The 18,784-nt window shown below is 38.4% G+C and overlaps 1 protein-coding gene across 2 annotated transcripts; it reads left to right on the top strand.

The window, feature by feature from the left end:
• Window positions 1-520: 520 nt before the first annotated feature.
• Window positions 521-16,596, top strand: LOC117290299 (deoxynucleotidyltransferase terminal-interacting protein 1-like). Of its 2 annotated transcripts, XM_033771612.1 has the most exons (11): window positions 521-650; window positions 3,610-3,676; window positions 4,884-4,972; window positions 6,216-6,423; window positions 7,057-7,197; window positions 7,738-7,809; window positions 8,337-8,515; window positions 11,200-11,260; window positions 13,304-13,428; window positions 14,948-15,061; window positions 15,842-16,596. In XM_033771612.1, exons 1-11 carry the CDS (start codon window positions 622-624, stop codon window positions 15,867-15,869), a joined length of 1,113 nt encoding a protein of 370 aa, XP_033627503.1. In that variant the 5' UTR covers window positions 521-621; the 3' UTR covers window positions 15,870-16,596. The 2 variants fall into 2 exon arrangements, with proteins under 2 accessions (XP_033627503.1, XP_033627502.1); XM_033771611.1 differs by having other exon boundaries at window positions 14,948-16,596.
• Window positions 16,597-18,784: the final 2,188 nt, after the last annotated feature.

The raw sequence follows: 18,784 nt of genomic DNA, 5'->3' as shown, positions 1-18,784 counted from the left end.
CTTCTAAGACTGCATTGACAAGTGCCCTTGGAGCAATCTCTTCCAATTTGTGTCTACTTGAGTGCAGGAAAATAGTGTCCATGCACTACATTCACGTGATTCCGCATGAGAAATTTAATGTCTGTCAGTGAAATAATGGGGGTCCACAAACCGGAAACGGATTATGAGTAGCTTTTTGAGGAAAAACAAAAACCCAGATATGTTATTTATTTTTTCTCCCCTCCCCCTTTTTGTATCTCCCTTTCCCTCACCTCTTTTTCCCGGACTGGGTGGGGTGGGGAGGGGGGGGGGCGTGGCGGCGCACGCCCCCCTGGATCCGCAACTAGTTGTATTCACTAAAAGTCGACTGATATTGAAATTCTGCAAGAACACTCCCCACAAATATCGATATACATTTGGACATGGAGCAGAGGACCATTTCATGGCCAGGGCCGCCGGAGCAGAATTTTCAGGAATGAGTGCCGTTTATGTTTCAAGCCGTCATTGGAAGTAGAGGGCGCCCTTCACCGCTTCCGTTACGGCTAGCGCTCTGCTTCCGTTTCATTTCAGTCAGTGTACCTCGTAAAAAAGAGTCAAATTTGCCTTTCAATTGATGCAATCATTGACCCTCCCTCTGTTCAGATGAGCAACATGAAGCCATTCCATGTTAAGTGAGTATTTGGCAGGAATATGTTTGTTGTTGTGGAGTGTTTGTTAATGTTATGGCTGCAAATAGTATCGTAGGAGGTCCTGTTTTCGAGGTGTCCCTAAAATCGTGGCAAATCTTTTACCTCTCTGTGCGCGATGTAAACAGTCCCTAGATAAAACATTTGTGGTTTTATTTGCCAAGCAAAGAGTCTCCTCCCCCTTTACCAAAACACAGAAACACGTAAGGCTCCACTGGTTATTTGCACTTGTAAATGCAAAAAGTTTGGTATTTTAGGCATTTCTACAACTACAAGGTACAAAAATATGTCATAATGTTGAGGCCATATAAAAATATTTGCCTACCCAAAAAGTTTCATCAAACACTATTTCAATTCACAATTCATGATGATCAAATCATGTGACTGAATATTTTGCTGAGCATTCTGAAAAAAAAAATACAGGAGGCTTAAAGAAGCCATGTGCCTTATTTTTGTTATATCATTTTAAAATATTTTTGGAGATTTTTATTTTTTAAACCTCATGGCCTCATATCAATATTATTATATATATTAAAATTTAAACATCAGCTTGTTGATTCAATTATCACTGTTTATTTATACGCTTTATTATAAATTTTAAGGAAAAAAAGGGGAAAAAACTAAAAATAAAAATCAGATTTGAAAGCCAATAATTATTCACACTTGTTATTAAATTATTTATTTTTGTTATTTTTTGCAAATTACCATGGTAATTTTAAAAAGTTCATTAAAAATATTTTGAATAAAACGAAGACATCTGCTGGCTATAGAGTCGTACACAGAGTCTCAAAAAACACTTGTAGTCACTGCAGATGTTTCTTCCATGTATGGGATGGCTTCACCAGGAAACCATACTTTCTTGTTTGCCGTGAAAACAGGAAAAACTCGAAACAAATGGGGCCAGTTGAAGTCATCGAAGATCGGTGTGTAGTGTGAACATTTCAATGTCCATCAAGTTTTAATATGTTTGCATACTTCATATTAACAAATGAAGATAATTAGGGCATCGGTTGATACATGTATATGGCATCATTATTTTTTTCCCAATTCAAAGAAAAAGGCATAATAGCGTGAAAACTAGTAAGAGGAGGATGTTAGTAATCATCATGTAAGTTAGGCCGCCAGTGATCGTTATCAATGCAAGAAAGTGTTTACACGGAAGTGGTGCACGTACGACGTGGGATGGGAAACGTCAATTTCAAGTTTCTTTTACAAATCCGAACACCAAAGAAGAAAATTCAACAGTTTTAAACAGTGCGCGATTGCATTTCCGACTACAAGGAACATGTGAGCTAAAGTTCAGCTCTCTGAGTTTGTAAACCCATTTTAAAAAGATTTTTGAATTTTGTTTGCAATGCCAATGGATTGGTACGGGCACCGGTCAACTCGGTCCCAAGCCAACTCGGTCCCAGTCAACTCGGTCCCAAGTCAACTCAGTCCCAAGTCAACTCGGTCCCAAGACAGGCAAGCTTGCACGGGCGTGAGGGAGGTCGGGGAGGGATCGCAACCCAAGTTATAATTGAACAATATTATATTTATTTTGTTATTTATTTTCGACCAAACACTAATTTCCTTAAAAGTTTGAGTTTTTTAATCAGTAGATTTTGGTTATTATTTAATATTCTTATAATTATTAAAAAATAATGAACACAATCGGAAAGTGTATGTTGAATATAGAATCAAATGGGTCGCTATTGAAGGTATCGAATATTACACCCCGAACATTGGTGCACACTTATCCCATTTCATGTACAAAGTCAAAAGGACAGTAGTTTTTTTTTTTCCAATTCAAGGAAAACATACAATTACTTCCCGTCAACCATACGGACCGAGTTGACGTGGGACCGAGTTGACGTGGGACCGAGTTGACTTGGGACCGAGTTGACTTGGACCGAGTTGACGTGGGACCGAGTTGACTTGGGACCGAGTTGACTGGGACCAAGTTGACTTGGGACCGAGTTGACTCATAAGCTTTGGTATGGGACCTTGCCTTTATTATTGTACCCATTTCTGGACATCGCGTTGCATGCAAGGCCGCCAACCTGGGCTACCTGTAGCATGTGTAGGGTCAATGTTAGTTATCGTTTGCGTTTATGTTTACGTTGGTTTACTCAGCAAGGATCCACAAGTTTAGGCGTAAAGCTAATGATGGTGGCTGATTGCTACTTCTAGCTTAAATGGTTTCTAGAAGTAGTTGATTGCAGTACCCAGTGACCCAGTCAGTAGAAATACAATTGCCTACTCAAGCCTTCAATCAAAGCTAACGAAAAAATGACTTTACATTAGTGCCCTTTGACTGTCATTTATTGTGAAAAGGAACAATTGACTCACCCAGCAGGCTAGTGAAGGAAGGGTTTGACTTGCCTGCTGCTATTTTCACTCGCAATTGACGACCGGGCGACCGCTAAGTTTGAACACCGACAAGGCCAATTTTCTAGAACCTGTTGTCACTCTTTGTTATTGGTCATACGAAGCTTATTATGGTATAGATGCTACACAATGGAAAGTCTGAATGGATACAATTGTCAACCGTCTGCATGTACGTGTATGTCAGCAAAAAGTAAGGAAAATCTAAAAAAGTTGTTCCTGGGGTTGAATAACGACCTCAGTCTGTAAAAACAAATGCATGAAAACACTTCATCTGATGGTTAGGCGTAAGTGTTCAGTTAGAAAGTACGCTTTGACTGTGTAGAGTAGATTTGTTTAGTAATGTGTAGGCTCTACACTGGACTCCGTTTAGTCACAGCTGTTCAGTCATCCACTGTAGATTTGTTTAGTAATGTGTAGGCTCTACACTGGACTCCGTTTAGTCACAGCTGTTCAGTCATCCACTGTAGATTTGTTTAGTAATGTGTAGGCTCTACACTGGACTCCGTTTAGTCACAGCTGTTCAGTCATCCACTGTCAGACTAATATTGGAATTGTTTTGTTTCTGTTTCATCAGCTTTGCCTGTAATGATGGAGAACATATTCTGGATCAACAGGAGAATAAACCATTTCCTAAAACAGTAGTAAGTCATTCATTCAATTTGAAGTGTAAGCAATTTAGGTTGTATGTGCACTGTGGAGATACGTACACTAGGTTTGTGCTTTAAATTCTCTTTTAAATCAGTTAGAATTATCGGTAACACACACAGCTTTAATTTCCGAGGAAGGAGTTGTCATCCTTTAAAGTTCACATCACTGTAAGAGTCCAGAATACATGACCTTTTTGAGGAAAGTAAAAAAAACACCTTATCTAGAAGTTTTCCTGCAACATTTTTTAGTTTTATGGGAACAACTACATTAAAGTGCCTACTATTTACCATTTACAATGTTAAAGTAGCCCAAGTCCTTCAATATCCATACAAAATATCTAAACAAACATGAAGGACTCAGAAGGACCGTTTTTCCAGAAGCATTGGGGCCATAGTGGGTTTCTTGACACATGATAGCCCTATATAGGACTCTTCCTCTGTACACAGATACAGAGTCCTAACTATTAAGGCCCATTTCTGGGACGGAAAAATTTCAAAGCTTCATAACTCAAATCTTACCTGCAACAAGCCACTAATTTCAACAGATTCACATTCCATGGCGGCATACATTTTTCTGTGGTGGGTTTTGGTCCTCATATAATCCTCACAAATCCGTCATTTTTCGTGAAATAATGCAGCTTCCAACATTAAAAATTCCTGTTGTGATCGCTTTCTGACAGTGTTGTCTGTTGTCGTGCGAACGCGTATACATTCGCGTGCAAGACGCATGATGCAAGCTTAGACGCATGAATTCTTGGTCACCGTACCTTGACTGCACAGCGTTAACACGCAACACAATTAAAATTTGTGCGTCGTGTGTCTTGCGTACACACGGCAGACTGTGAGAGTACGAACACAAAATGGGAATTCCTTAACGGTGGGAGCTGCATTATTTCATGAAAATGACGGATTTGTGAAGAATTACTTACGATCAAAACCCACCGCAGAAAAACATGCTGCCATGGAATGTGAATCTGTTAAAATTAGTGCTTTCTTGCAGGTAAAATTTGAGTTATGAAGCTGTGAAAATTGTTTGGCCTAGAAATGTACCCTGATGTCCAGGACGTCACTGTAGTACAATACGAAAGTGTAAGGCCACCAGGGCTAGACACATGACTGCACAAGGAACTATTGTGGTAATGTGTGACCACAGTGTAAGAATGACCTCATATTAATGAGATTTCTTTGGGTTTTTTTGCAGCGTAATCCATTCTGTATGACATTGAAGACATTTCCAGTTCACAAACATCCCCGCTTAGTACGTCAGCCTGGCATGTCATATAAAACAAGGTAATTGCTATTCACATGATACTCTAATGACCTCATGGTCTTAATGTACCAGACTCAAGTTCTGGTGTTGTTAGAGTGTGGGTTCAGCTCCAGGGCCCAATTTCATAGCGCTGCTAAACGGTAAGCAAATTTGCATGCTTACAGTAGCAGAAATATTTGCTTAAGGCTTAGCGTATTTCACAGGTTAGCAGAAAAATTTGGCGACCATATTGTGTGTTTACTGTGGATTTACATTGTGACGTCATTTATTTTTGTGCGGTAAGCACCGGAATATTAGCATGCATTTCCGTGTGCTTACAGTTAGCAGCGCTATGAAATAGAAATTGCTAAGTTAGCACAAAATCGGCCACTAAGCAGCGCTATGAAATTGGGCCCAGGTGTTGTTAGAGTTTGGGTTCAGGTCGTGGTCATGGCTCCATGGTCTTAAATCACCAGACTAAAGCTTTGGTGTTATTAGAGTGAAGGTTCAGGTTCTGGTCATGGATCCATGGTCTTAAAGCACCAGACTAAAATGCTGGTTTACTGTCAAGAGTTTGGGTTCAGGTTCTGGTCATGGCTCCATGGTCTTAAAGCACCAGACTAAACCTTTGGTGTTATTGGAGTGTGGGTTCAGGTCCTGTTCATGGCCACATGTACTTAAAGCACCAGACTAAAATGCTGGTTTACTGTCAAGAGTTTGGGTTCAGAATCTGGTCATGGCTCCATGGTCTTAAAGCACCAGAATACAGACTAAACCTTTGGTGTTATTGGAGTGTGGGTTCAGGTCATGTTCATGGCCCATGTACTTAAAGCACTAGACTAAAATGCTGGTTTAGTGTCAAGAGTTTGGGTTCAGGTTCTGGTCATGGCTCCATGGTCTTAAAGCACCAGACTAAAATGCTGGTTTACTGTCAAGAGTTTGGGTTCAGGTTCTGATCATGGATCCATGGTATTAAAGCACCAGACTAAAATGCTGGTTTACTGTCAGAGTTTGGGTTCAGGTTCTGGTCATGGCTTCATGGTCTTAAAGCACCAGACTAAACTAAGCCTTTGGTGTTATTGGAGTTTGGGTTCAGGTTCTGGTCATGGCTTCATGGTCTTAAAGCACCAGACTAAACTAAACCTTTGGTGTTATTGGAGTTTGGGTTCAGGTCCTGGTCATGGCACTTGTGTTTATGAGCATTCTACTTAAATGCTTTGTTAAGACATTCTTAAGGCTGATTGTTTTTAATATTTGTCTGTGTGTTTTTCTTTGTTTTTGCAGGAGTGGCGGCAGTACCTTCAATCCAATACCAACGCTGGACTTCTTACGTGGAACACTTCAACATCGAATCAACAAAGATATCCAGAATGTTTATCAAAAATATGCTCGGTTCTTTCAGATGGCAGTAGAGAATATACAAGCAAATAACGGCAAGGATTCTGTAACTGAAGATCATGTTTTATCAGTCTTTAGAACGAGTCTTGAAGAGGTATATTTAGTTATTAAGCTGTGTACATAGATTTAATTTGTTTTTAATATCAGTGCATCAACATCAACTAATAGCACACTGTTTGATTTTGTAGCAGTCCTATTTTTTTGCACCTAGCAATCTTTTCTTATTTAAATATTGCTGGATGTATACATGTGTATTGTTGACCCTCGTTACAAGATTGCTGGGAAACTGGTAAACTTAGCTCTTTAGCAAAACAAAGACACACAAAGCAGAAATGAGATTCAGGACTTGAGAATGTTCTCTTTGTAACATTGGTTTTTTTTTTAACAAGGATTGGCTGCAAAAAGCAATTACATTACACTTTATTTTTTGCATATATAGTATTTGACCTTTTGCATATATAGTGTTTGACCTTTTGCATATAGTGTTTGACCTTTTGCATATAGTATTTGACCTTTTGCATATAGTATTTGACCTTTTGCACATAGGATGAGTTAATTTACTTGCCAAACTAAGTTATTGATTTTGTAATGTCTTTCTTTCGAAAGAGAATTGGGGCTTAAAATTGAGATGTATAAAGTTCTTTACATACAAAAATCTGAAAGATAATTGATTTGTTCAATTTCCAACCAAGGTGGGGTACATAATATGTTTGTTTTTCTTGAACAGGCTAAGAGTGTGTTTTACCCACATGGGAAGTTTGTGCAGGATAATCAGCATGGTGTTGGTGCTATTCAGGACTACACAGCAAATATGTTCAACTTTAGAAATACAGACTACCCTGAAGAAGCACAAGAACCATCAGCAAAGGTCAGTCCAATATCTCAACTCTTAACACTAGGAAAATACTAATACTTGGACAGTTTTATTGCAAGTTGTGTTTACATGATCAATTCTACTTCAAGGATTATTATATCTTAAGATTTAAAAAACACGCTGATCACCTTCACACAATTGAAGTCCAACGTTTTGATTTATTTAGATTGGCCGAGGACTGCACTTGTAAACTGACGCTTAACTTGGGGTTGAGTTTTAAAAATTTGATGGTATCAGGTTAAAAACACTCCAATAGTTTGGATTGATTGAAGCTGCCTGCCTTCCAAACCATTGCTTGGGTTTGGTTCATTTGGGTATTTATGTGCTGTCCTTATGGAGCTTCAAACTTAGCCCAAGCCTAAACCAAGAATTGGAAAACGGCCATAGAAAGAGTACATCAAGGTCTATTTCATACGGCTGCTGGAACCAAGAAAGACTGTTTTAAAAAGACTCGGGACAAATGAACACAGAAGCAGTCACCAGGGGAATACATGACATATTGTGGTTGATTATATGTTACTGACATTTTGACAGCATATGAAGCTGGAGGATGGTGAGACGGCTACATTTTCACTCAGACCAACCCCACAGATACAAACTAGAAAGGTTAGTACATATTCATGTATGTTCACTCAGACCAACCCCACAAATACAAACTAGAAAGGCTTATTTGGTATTTCTTGCACAATAAGCGCATACAAGTCAGTGCATACAGGATTTTGACACAACATTGGCTTTGTTAGGGCTAATTATTTTCTATTTCACCTTGCTGGTTTATATACATGTTAAACCGCAATGTGATGGGTCTTGGACCAATCAGAGTGCATGAACTTGTGTTTTTTTAATATGAGGTATTTCCACTTGGTAGAACCTTTATGATTTCAGGTTGTCTGAAACATTTTGGATGTACTGTATTCAATTTAATTCTCAGCCATTATTTCGCTCACTCTACTAAAAAATGGGAAATTCTGATATTTGATCAAGTTTTTTGCTTTCATAATAACCTTAAAAAGTCTTAACATTCCTGATTCATGAGATTGTTAATTTAAAAAACCTATTTCTGTGATGTGAAATTCAGTCTAGGTATTTAGACAGTGTGTAATCTCAAAACTCTGATTGTTGTATTGATGTAGCGTAAAGGTCGTCCCCCATTGCATCATAGAGACTATACTGATGAGATACCAGTGGCTGGAGGAGGAGGCTACAAGATCAGCAAGCCTAAAGTAGAGGTGGTCAAGAAGGAAGGTCCAAAATGGGATCCAGCACGTCTGACAAAGAACTCGCAGTTTGTAATGGGGGCACGCGCAAACAAGTAAGTACAGCAATTCAGTACTAAATGTTAAACAGCTAAACAGTTTAATAGACTGTATTCATTCTTATCCTCTATTTAAAGGTGTTGTGTCGTCATGATCAAAACAGACCCGTGGCTGTACATAGAATGATGAAATCTTACCCAATTACTATATGTGTATTCACTCTTCATACATGTAGATAGTTACTGAGGGAGAGCTTGCACATATGCAGTGAGAGTGAATAGTTCCATGCACAACCACAGGCCTGCTTTGATAATGACGACATAGCTCCTTTTACCAAACTCTGGAGATTTCATTATATTTAACAGTTGTGTTTTTTATACGGAAAACACAAAATCGTGGTTTGTGTTTATGGCTATTTCAGTCTCTAAAAATAAGCCACTTGGATCTTTTTGTATTCAAAGGCTTATTTCTTAACTTTGCAGTCTTTCAGATTGACATACTATTTTTCTGGACTGTTTTGCATTTGTATCATCTTCATTATTGGTTGGCTTTACAATGTAGATGAAAACTGAATTTTTTTTCCCAATGCTTACCAAGTCTTTGTTTTACTTTAGAGTGTGTGCATAGCATTGATAAGATTGGAAAAATAGACGTCAGAGATTTGCACGTAACTTGCATAGTATAATGATGGTCATGCTGGGAAATCTATAATTGATTACCGTAATTTTCGGATTATAAACCGCGGTTTATATGTTATTTTGACATTATTTTGAACTCAACTGTGGTTTATTTGCCGGGCGGCTTGTATGCCGACATATTAATGTTGAAGAAGAAAAAAACAGCCTACACTTTTTTTAAAGAAACATCGTTTAAAAAAATTCTTAAAACAAGTACAAAACAGACAGGAAAAATCATACACCGGCGCACCAAATCCGCTCTGAAAATCCTTTAACAAGAAATTTTTGCTACATGGACGACTCCACCAACCTTGACTGCCGTTACAAGGCCATGCCTCGAGTTTATTCCTAGATGAATGGGTCACAAAAAGTCCTATTTCTACTCCATAATAAATCCATCTGTCCAACAACACCGTTTTTTTGTCCATATTTATGAACACTTTGAACGTCAAAATAATGTTAGTTCAGCGACTCTGCATAAATAGCGAATTGGAAATAATTGTCATCCTAGGACCCATAAAATAATCCACGATGTGTCACTATAGACTGGGGTCGAGCGCAAGGCAAGATCATGAGTACGAGGATAGCTGCAAAAGAAATATAGTTGGGTTGCCCTTCCACACAGAGAAAAAACACATGCTAAGTGTCATTGCCAAATTGCTTACTTCTGGGTGCATGTTTTTTATTTAGAGCAGACTTTGAAACAATCGTCGGATGGTCGGACTCGTCTGCCATTTCACCCCTTATCAAGCGGCCCATGGATGTAAGCAAATCATCGCGGGATTTGGAGAATAAACTTGTTTGATTGTAATAAGGAGTTTGCAACAAAGTTCTTTCTTTATTTTTCACAATCGTTCAAAGAAAATGTTATCAATGATAAATAAAGTTCTGCCGGTCGGAGTTTGTTGTTATTTCGGTCCTGCTACTTGCGCCGTCAACTCGACCACTACGCAGATGGCATGTATGAATTAGTCTTCACCCAAGACGTCAGTGAGCAATTAACACGACGCGCAGTTCATAGGCCACTATGCGGTACAAATCATTGACATCTTGGGCCTAGAATAATCCATATGCAGAAAGGCGCCCTTTGTTGTTCATATTGTGTAAGCTCTGTAAAAAAAAGCAAAATGACAGCCGACGAGTTTACTGCTTCGAGGTAATTTGTAATGAGAAAAAAAAATAATTTTTAAACCGAAATGTAACCTAAAAGTTATGAAAATTCTCCTTTAGCTAATACTTTACAGTTCTTTGCCTATTTTGTGGATGATAAATGTGGTATTGGAGGAATTAACGGCGAGTTGACGACACCAAGTGAGTTAAAGGCGGGTTGACCTCAAGGTAGGACCCCACTTTCGCATGGCCCCTCTCTTTGTGCGCTCGTGACTGCAGTTTATTTGCCAGGCAGTTTATGCGCAGACACTTAAATATTTTTTTCTATATTTTGGGGAAAGGCGGTTTATACGGCGGGCGGTTTATAATCCGAAAATTACGGTAAATGTGTATGGTTTGTGAGAAATGAGTAAATATTAGTTTGGATGGCACGAGTTCAAACCCTGCTGTGTGAAAACAATGATTACACAGTTTTCAGTTTTTTTAATTTTTATACTTTGATGACCATTTGAGCTTAAATTTGTGCAGGGTATTAATTTATGTATGTTTGATCACATATAAAGTGCGGATACTGATGGGCAGTCATGTTTTTGTAGTGCTACAATATATTTCCTCGCCTTGCACCTCTACGACCCGGTTTTAATCATGCGGGGGGGGGGGGGGGGGCACTTTGTGGATTTGGGTTTAGTTCCTACCGGATCGGTGCATTTCCCTGAAATAATTCCCTGGGGTTTCTGTCCTACGTCTGAAACTTCCTGTCTTGTCTTCTCTCAGTTCATGGTTAGTTAAGTGATTAATCCTTCACTTCACAACCAAAATTATGAATTGGAAAGAAATGAAATGAGATCTTTCACAATAACTTATATATATTGTCCATGTGCTTTAAAAGTGATTGAAATGTTTGATGATTCATGATGGAAGTGTGTTTGTGTTTATTGACTGTTTGCTTGCAGAGCTCTTGGACTTGGAAACACAAGAGGTAGACTTTACATTAAACATCCGGATCTGTTTAAGGTAAGCTTGTTACATTCCCCGAACTGATTCCTGATATCACCAGAGCTTTAATTTTTGGGGGAAATTCACAAGACCTTAGGGCTGTACATCACAATTTTTACTGAACTGATCTTTTTACAAAACAACGGGAAAAAACATGAATAAAAATGACATTACAGTTTTGACAGGACCTGTTGTGTTGTTGACATCGCAATTAAACTTGCCCTGGCAGGGTTCGAAATTAGCGGTCGCCTGGTCGCCAAATGCGAGTGAAAATAGCGGCGAGCGAGTGAAAACCCTTTCTCACTAGCCGCCGGGCGAGTCAAATAATTGTTCCTTTTCACATATAAATGAGGGTTCAGTGGCAAAATCCCAAAGAAATATTTTACTACAGCATTTAAAATAGTAACTTTGACAATTCTAGATACTTGCTAGATTTTATTTGGCCGCAATCGGGATCTGAATTGCTATCGTTCATTTCAGAAAACACACGTACAATCAATTGAAAACACGATGCACAAACCACATGGTGCCGATATACAAGGTCGCCCACTGGTCCATGCAGTATGCACAGCACATACACAACACACACAGTCATCCAAAGTCCATTCTGACCAACACTCCGCACGCTGTGATTGGCAGTTATTATTATTACTGGTTTATTGTAAAAACATCTGCTTGTCGCAGTCCAGAGACTGAATTAAAATACAGATTTACATTATTATATAAACATTTTAAAAAGCAGAGGAGAAAATTTATACACAAGAAAAATTGAAAAATTAAGAGCAAAGTCAAAAGAGACGTTATGAGAACTAAAATTAGATAAAACAAAAACAATAAATATTTAACAAGCACACTTAACTAACAAACCCAACTGAGACCAACCAAAAAAAACACAACAAACAAACAAACAAACAAACAAACAAACAAACAAACAAACAAACAAACAAACAAACAAACAAACAAACAAACAAACAAACAAACAAACAAACAAACAAACAAACAAACAAACAAACAAACAAACAAACAAACAAACAAACAAACAAACAAACAAACAAACAAACAAACACTCCACCAGACAAACAAACACTCCACCAGACAAACAAACGCATTAAAAACACACTAACAAAAAACCAAACACACACGCGCAAAAAGGTGAAAAAGACAAAACAAACACACAAACAAGAAAATAAAAACTGGGAATAAAACGATCAGTTGATGGCTGTTAATAATTCCATATTCATGGTCTTATTGACTAGACTTCAATGTAATACACGTTCACGAATTGCCGCACGATGTGCATTATGCCTGCATACTGTGCACAATATACAGCCTTGGAGGAATTCTAATATGATGGACAACTTTTGCCAACAGAGGGCGTTGTGGGGCCAAGTTCATTTAATTATTTCTCGTTGTGTGTTGTTGACTGATCGTTGATTCATGAAGATTTTGTTGGAAACGGAGTTCAAAACATGTTCAAATCAACCGACCCCCTAACCACGAAGTCATTTAAGTTGTTGTTGATGGAAAAGGGATAATTTAAGGTAAAAATTAAGAGATAAAATCCTCAAAAAAACGCTATTTAAAGGGCTTCACTGTCATGTTTTTTTTTTTTTTTTTTGAAAATTGTGTGTATAAATACGTGCGGGCTAGTGAAAAAAACTGCCGGCAATCGAGAATTTTGGTTGACTCGCCCGGCGGGCGATTGAAAAAAAAAAAGTTAAGGGAAACCCCTGCCTGGGATAAAGCAGCAGTTGAGCTACCTTTTGAGTCCTGCAAGGATCATTGTGGTAACGCTTACCATGGGTACCTGGGTCTAAAGTTACCATGGCCACAGGGTGCTGCCAGCCATCAGTCACACAAGGTTACACTTTTGATTAACTTAAATAAAAAATGAACACAAAAATGTACAGCGTTCCTACCAATAGGGTTTTCCTTCCCTTGGGGTTGAGATAAATGGCTGACTAGTTTCTTGCTTGTGTAGTTGTACACAACATGTTAAGAGTTGATGCAGATTTGTGTATAATGCATTGATTGAAGGTAAATGTTGTATTTTGTGGACAGTATTCTGGTGATCAAGATGACAAGCAATGGTTATATGAACATCATCTCATGCCAGCAACTGGTGGCAAAGCATACATGCTACTACTAGAAGATATCATTGAGTTAGCCAACACAGACGAATACAGGTACAGTTTATTCAAGATGCTATGTCAGATTTTTGGCCGATTTGACCCAAAAATTTTGATTTAAAATTCAATAGGTATTTTGATGGGGGTCGAGAAAGTTACAAGCTTTCATTTGAGCCATTGCTTGAAAAAGGCCGCCAATTATTAGTAGCAGTGAAATAAATTGCTCAAAATTAGTTTTTGTCGGGATCCTGACAATATATTATTATTATTATTATTATTATTATTATTATTATATAACTTGACCAATTCTTATGTGTTTTATAACAAACGTTTAAAATTTTTGTCATGGTTTCTGACCATTAAAAGTAAAAGTTAAACTTTTTTCGTTAGAGCGGGTGATACTCTTTGAAATACCATTCACTCAAAAAAATATATTTTTGTTAATGTTTGGGGCAAAAAATCTGACAAAGCAACTTTGAGGACTTCTAAAATTTATAAAGTTTTAAATCCAAGTGATATTGATAATAATGGAGAGTTGCTAAAAGAAAGGAATTTGAATAAAAAAGCCCAGCCCGCCAGTAATATTCTCCACATGTGGATTTTGGGAGGGCGAGATGCTCATTTAAAGGAGCACGTTGCCTTGGACCAATGTAGTTGGTCTTTGAAAAGCATTTCTAACTGTTTGCTATAAAAAGCATGTGGTTGGAAAGATGTTGTAAAGGTAGAATACAATGATCCACACAAATACATGAATGCCTTGAAATTGCGTGGTTTTCCTTTTACCTCATCGACTAACACGGTTGGCCATTTATGGGAGTCAAATTTTTGACTCCCATTAATGGCCGACCGTGTTAGTTCGTAAAGCAATTTAAGGAAAACCACACAATTTCGAGGCAAATTTGTGTGGATCATTGTATTCTACTTTAAAAGCATCTTTCCAACCATGCATTATATAACAAATGGTTACAAATGCTTTTTATACTGCCAACTCGTCCGATCCAAGGCAACGTGTCCCTTTAAAATTGAAGGCTGCCCTGCCAAAGAGTTGGCCACACTTTCGTAGTAATTGACTGCCGTACCCAAAATTGGCAAGTCATGGACAACCTCCACTTCAATCCCAGCTTGGAAAGCTGGTTGTTGGTACCCTTTGACACAGCCTGCCAGTGTGTGTATCACGGCTCGATAAATAGTCTGGCAACAAGAATACTGCTTTGGGTGTTGTAGAGTTGGATGGAAGTAAAACAGGTGCCTCGTTGGTGATGCCTGAATACATTCTGGTACATAATTTGGTTATTGGTTTTTCCTCCAAGATATACCTTGGTGTCACGTGTATGTAAAACGAAAAAAAAAAATGATTGTGGCAATGGTGAGATTATTTTCGTTCATTTAAAGATGGAATGTTCCATTCAAATCGGTTTCATCTCGTTGAACGGAACCGTCCATCTTTCAACTCATAAACATTCCATATTTATGTACATGTTGTAGCATTGTAAAGTCTTATCCGTTCTAATTATGACGACTTCAAGACTAACTAATAATTATAACTAATATTCTTTTGACTTCCATTTTCTTTTAGAGATAACAACATGCTAGAAAATACAGAACTCAAAATATTTGAAGTCCCTGAGTACATTCTAGAGAAGATAAAGATTTACATGGAAACCAACCGTACAGATGGTGATGCAGCAAGTTATACGACAGTAGAACTCACTGACTAGCTTAACGAACCATCCGTACAGACGGTGATGCAGCAAGTTGTACAACAGTAGAACTCACTGACTAGCTTACCCAACCAACCGTACAGACAGTGATGCAGCAAGTTATACAACAGCAGAACTCACTGACTAGCTTACCCAACCAACCGTACAGACGGTGATGCAGCAAGTTATACGACAGTAGAACTCACTGACTAGCTTACCCAACCAACCGTACAGACGGTGATGCAGCAAGTTATACAACAGCAGAACTCACTGACTAGCTTACCCAACCAACCGTACAGACGGTGATGCAGCAAGTTATACGACAGTAGAACTCACTGACTAGCTTACCCAACCAACCGTACAGACGGTGATGCAGCAAGTTATACGACAGTAGAACTCACTGACTAGCTTACCCAACCAACCGTACAGACAGTGATGCAGCAAGTTATACAACAGTAGAACTCACTGACTAGCTTACCCAACCAACAGTACAGACAGTGATGCAGCAAGTTATACGACAGTAGAACTCACTGACTAGCTTAACGAACCATCCGTACAGACGGTGATGCAGCAAGTTATACAACAGTAGAACTCACTGACTAGCTTAACGAACCATCCGTACAGACGGTGATGCAGCAAGTTATACAACAGTAGAACTCACTGACTAGCTTACCCAACCAACCGTACAGACAGTGATGCAGCAAGTTATACAACAGCAGAACTCACTGACTAGCTTACCCAACCAACCGTACAGACGGTGATGCAGCAAGTTATACGACAGTAGAACTCACTGACTAGCTTAACGAACCATCCGTACAGACGGTGATGCAGCAAGTTATACGACAGTAGAACTCACTGACTAGCTTACCCAACCAACCGTACAGACGGTGATGCAGCAAGTTATACGACAGTAGAACTCACTGACTAGCTTACCCAACCAACCGTACAGACGGTGATGCAGCAAGTTATACGACAGTAGAACTCACTGACTAGCTTACCCAACCAACCGTACAGACAGTGATGCAGCAAGTTATACAACAGTAGAACTCACTGACTAGCTTACCCAACCAACAGTACAGACAGTGATGCAGCAAGTTATACGACAGTAGAACTCACTGACTAGCTTAACGAACCATCCGTACAGACGGTGATGCAGCAAGTTATACAACAGTAGAACTCACTGACTAGCTTAACGAACCATCCGTACAGACGGTGATGCAGCAAGTTATACAACAGTAGAACTCACTGACTAGCTTACCCAACCAACCGTACAGACGGTGATGCAGCAAGTTATACGACAGTAGAACTCACTGACTAGCTTAACGAACCATCCGTACAGACGGTGATGCAGCAAGTTATACAACAGTAGAACTCACTGACTAGCTTAACGTAGTAAGCATTGGAAATGATAAACCTTGGACTTATTAATGTTCCAATACAAAGATGAATTTCCAGGCCTTAAAGGCAGTGGACACTATTGGTAATTACTCAAAATAATTATTAGCATAAAACGAGTAACGAGTAATGGGGAAAGGTTGTGAGACATTGTGAGAAACGGCTCCCTCTGGAGTAACAGTTTTCGAGAAAGAAGTAATTTTCCACAAACTTGATTTCAAGACCTCAGAATTAGATTTTGAGGTCTCAAAATCAAGCATCTGAAGCAAACAACTTCGTGTGACAAGGGTGTTTTTTCTTTCATAGTTAACTCGCAACTTCGAAGGCCATTCGAGCTCAAATTTTTACAGGTTGGTTTGTCATGCATATATGCTGAGATACTCCTCGTGAGAAGACTGGTCTTTGACAGTTACCAGTATAGTGTCCAGTGTCTTCAACAGTTATTTAAATGATTAGCGAGACCTTTTGCCTTCCTCCTGAGATTGCCTGCTCCCTGGATGCCGCAGTGCTCATTGTAGTCATACACCTCTTAGTATCAAGTAACATCCACTTCATTTGTTGTCAGGTCTAGACGGAAACTATTTCTTTGTCTGTCAAACTGTTTATAGTTTTCAATAATGAATGGAGCAGGAATCTTCACTTCATGTCAACTGAGAATAACGCAACATTTGTTCAAGACACTCAATAGGGCCTGGGTACTTTTTGCACACAGTCCCAGATTTACATTAAACTTGAACAGTTTGAAGATATTCATAATAGAAAGCTTCCCTTAAGATATTATTTGCTGAGCTGCTGTAGGTTTTGAGAAGTAGAACAATGTCACCAACATTATTTTAGTCTCTGTTTTTAGCATGTAAAAACATATTAACCAGTACGGGTATTTTACCATAAATAATTTTCGTCTCTCTGAGAGTGAGAAGTGAGAGTGGGACAAAAGTGTTCTTGTGACAATGTTTTGCTATTTTCTCAAGTAATATTTTTAGGGATGCTTTCTACTACCATTATCTTCAAACTGAGTAAGTTTAAAGTAAACCTGTGGACATTATTTTTATTTAATTTATTTTGTATTTATTGTATATACACGTATATTATGTTTTGTGAACACTTTATCAATTTGAGTAAAAGGGTAACATGGGACAATTTAGTTTATCCTCAAGAAAACTTGAATTCTTGATTCTGATTAGTTGATCCATATCGAACCCTGTTCTGTTACGCAACTCCGTAATTTGAAAGCTTTTATCTACGCTTTAAATTTTTGGGATAAATTTTACACAAGCTACAGTGGAATTTTGCATTTTTGATTTATGCATCCAATTTTCAACGAGGCCGATCACTAATGTTATGCATGATTATTGTTTCTACTTCATTTTTTTCTGTATTTTTTTGTTAAAATAGTTAGGCTTGAAAAGTCTTTTGAAAAGTTGTACTTAATGTCATTGTACACCCTTTAAACCTGAGGTTTTGTTCCATTTGGACCCCACCTATTGGAAATTGACTTGATTATTCAACAACTTCATGTGAACTTCTCTAGAGCCACTTCTCTAGATCACAATTCTTATTGACCAGCCTTTTGTCTAGGAGTAGAGGTTTCCTTCACATTGGCATTGGTACATGTAGCAACCTAAACACACTTTGTTAACTTACATGTGACAAGGGTTGGTATGTTGACCCACCATTACATGAACTAAAAACAAACCTGTGAAAATTTAAGTTACATAGTTCATCAGAGTCTCAAAGACATCGTGGAATAAAAAAACCTATGTTCTCTAATTGTTTTACTTTTTCTCTCAAAATGTTTTCCATTATCACCATCTTTGCACAATGTGAATTTTATGCCAATCTGTGCACATTTATTTGTTTAACTTTACCAATGCTGTGCCTGCTTCAAGTAATGTTTCTGTAACTTGATAAGGATGCATGACTTTGACCAACAGTTCCTGCTCTCAATAGATGGTGAATGTTTATTGGTGGACAACCAATCATGTGAAATACTACAAAGACGTACTCGTATGGCTGAGTGTCTCACAGGGTTCCTATCTTGATTGCACCCACCATTGGTCATTAGCAACACCTTGTATAACATTGGAAACAGCTCCGGTCTCAAAGGTTGTAATATGGTTGTCACTAGGTGTGCCAATGACCGCCATTGTTGTTTATAAATCATTCGCCACTGTTCGTCGGCTTTTGTGACAATTTTGTTGGATAATGTTAGAAGAGGAATCTGCAACAATGGTGTAACAGAACATAATAATGTTGCATGCTGTGTTGGGGGGTCTATGGATTTTGTACACGCAGCTAAATTGTAAAATATGCTCAAT

The sequence above is a fragment of the Asterias rubens genome, chromosome 5 (assembly GCF_902459465.1).
Source record: "Asterias rubens chromosome 5, eAstRub1.3, whole genome shotgun sequence".
NCBI classification, from domain to species: Eukaryota; Metazoa; Echinodermata; class Asteroidea; order Forcipulatida; family Asteriidae; genus Asterias; species Asterias rubens.
Note: the sequence above shows the minus strand (reverse complement) of the source record. Positions and strands in the feature narration are given on the sequence as shown.

Coding starts and splice junctions, on each gene's coding strand:
- LOC117290299 (XM_033771612.1), top strand. CDS start 622: ATGAGCAACATGAAGCCATTCCATGTTAA. Junction 6,424..7,056: donor TTAGAACGAGTCTTGAAGAG/GTATATTTAGTT, acceptor TTTCTTGAACAG/GCTAAGAGTGTGTTTTACCC. Junction 13,429..14,947: donor GCCAACACAGACGAATACAG/GTACAGTTTATT, acceptor ATTTTCTTTTAG/AGATAACAACATGCTAGAAA.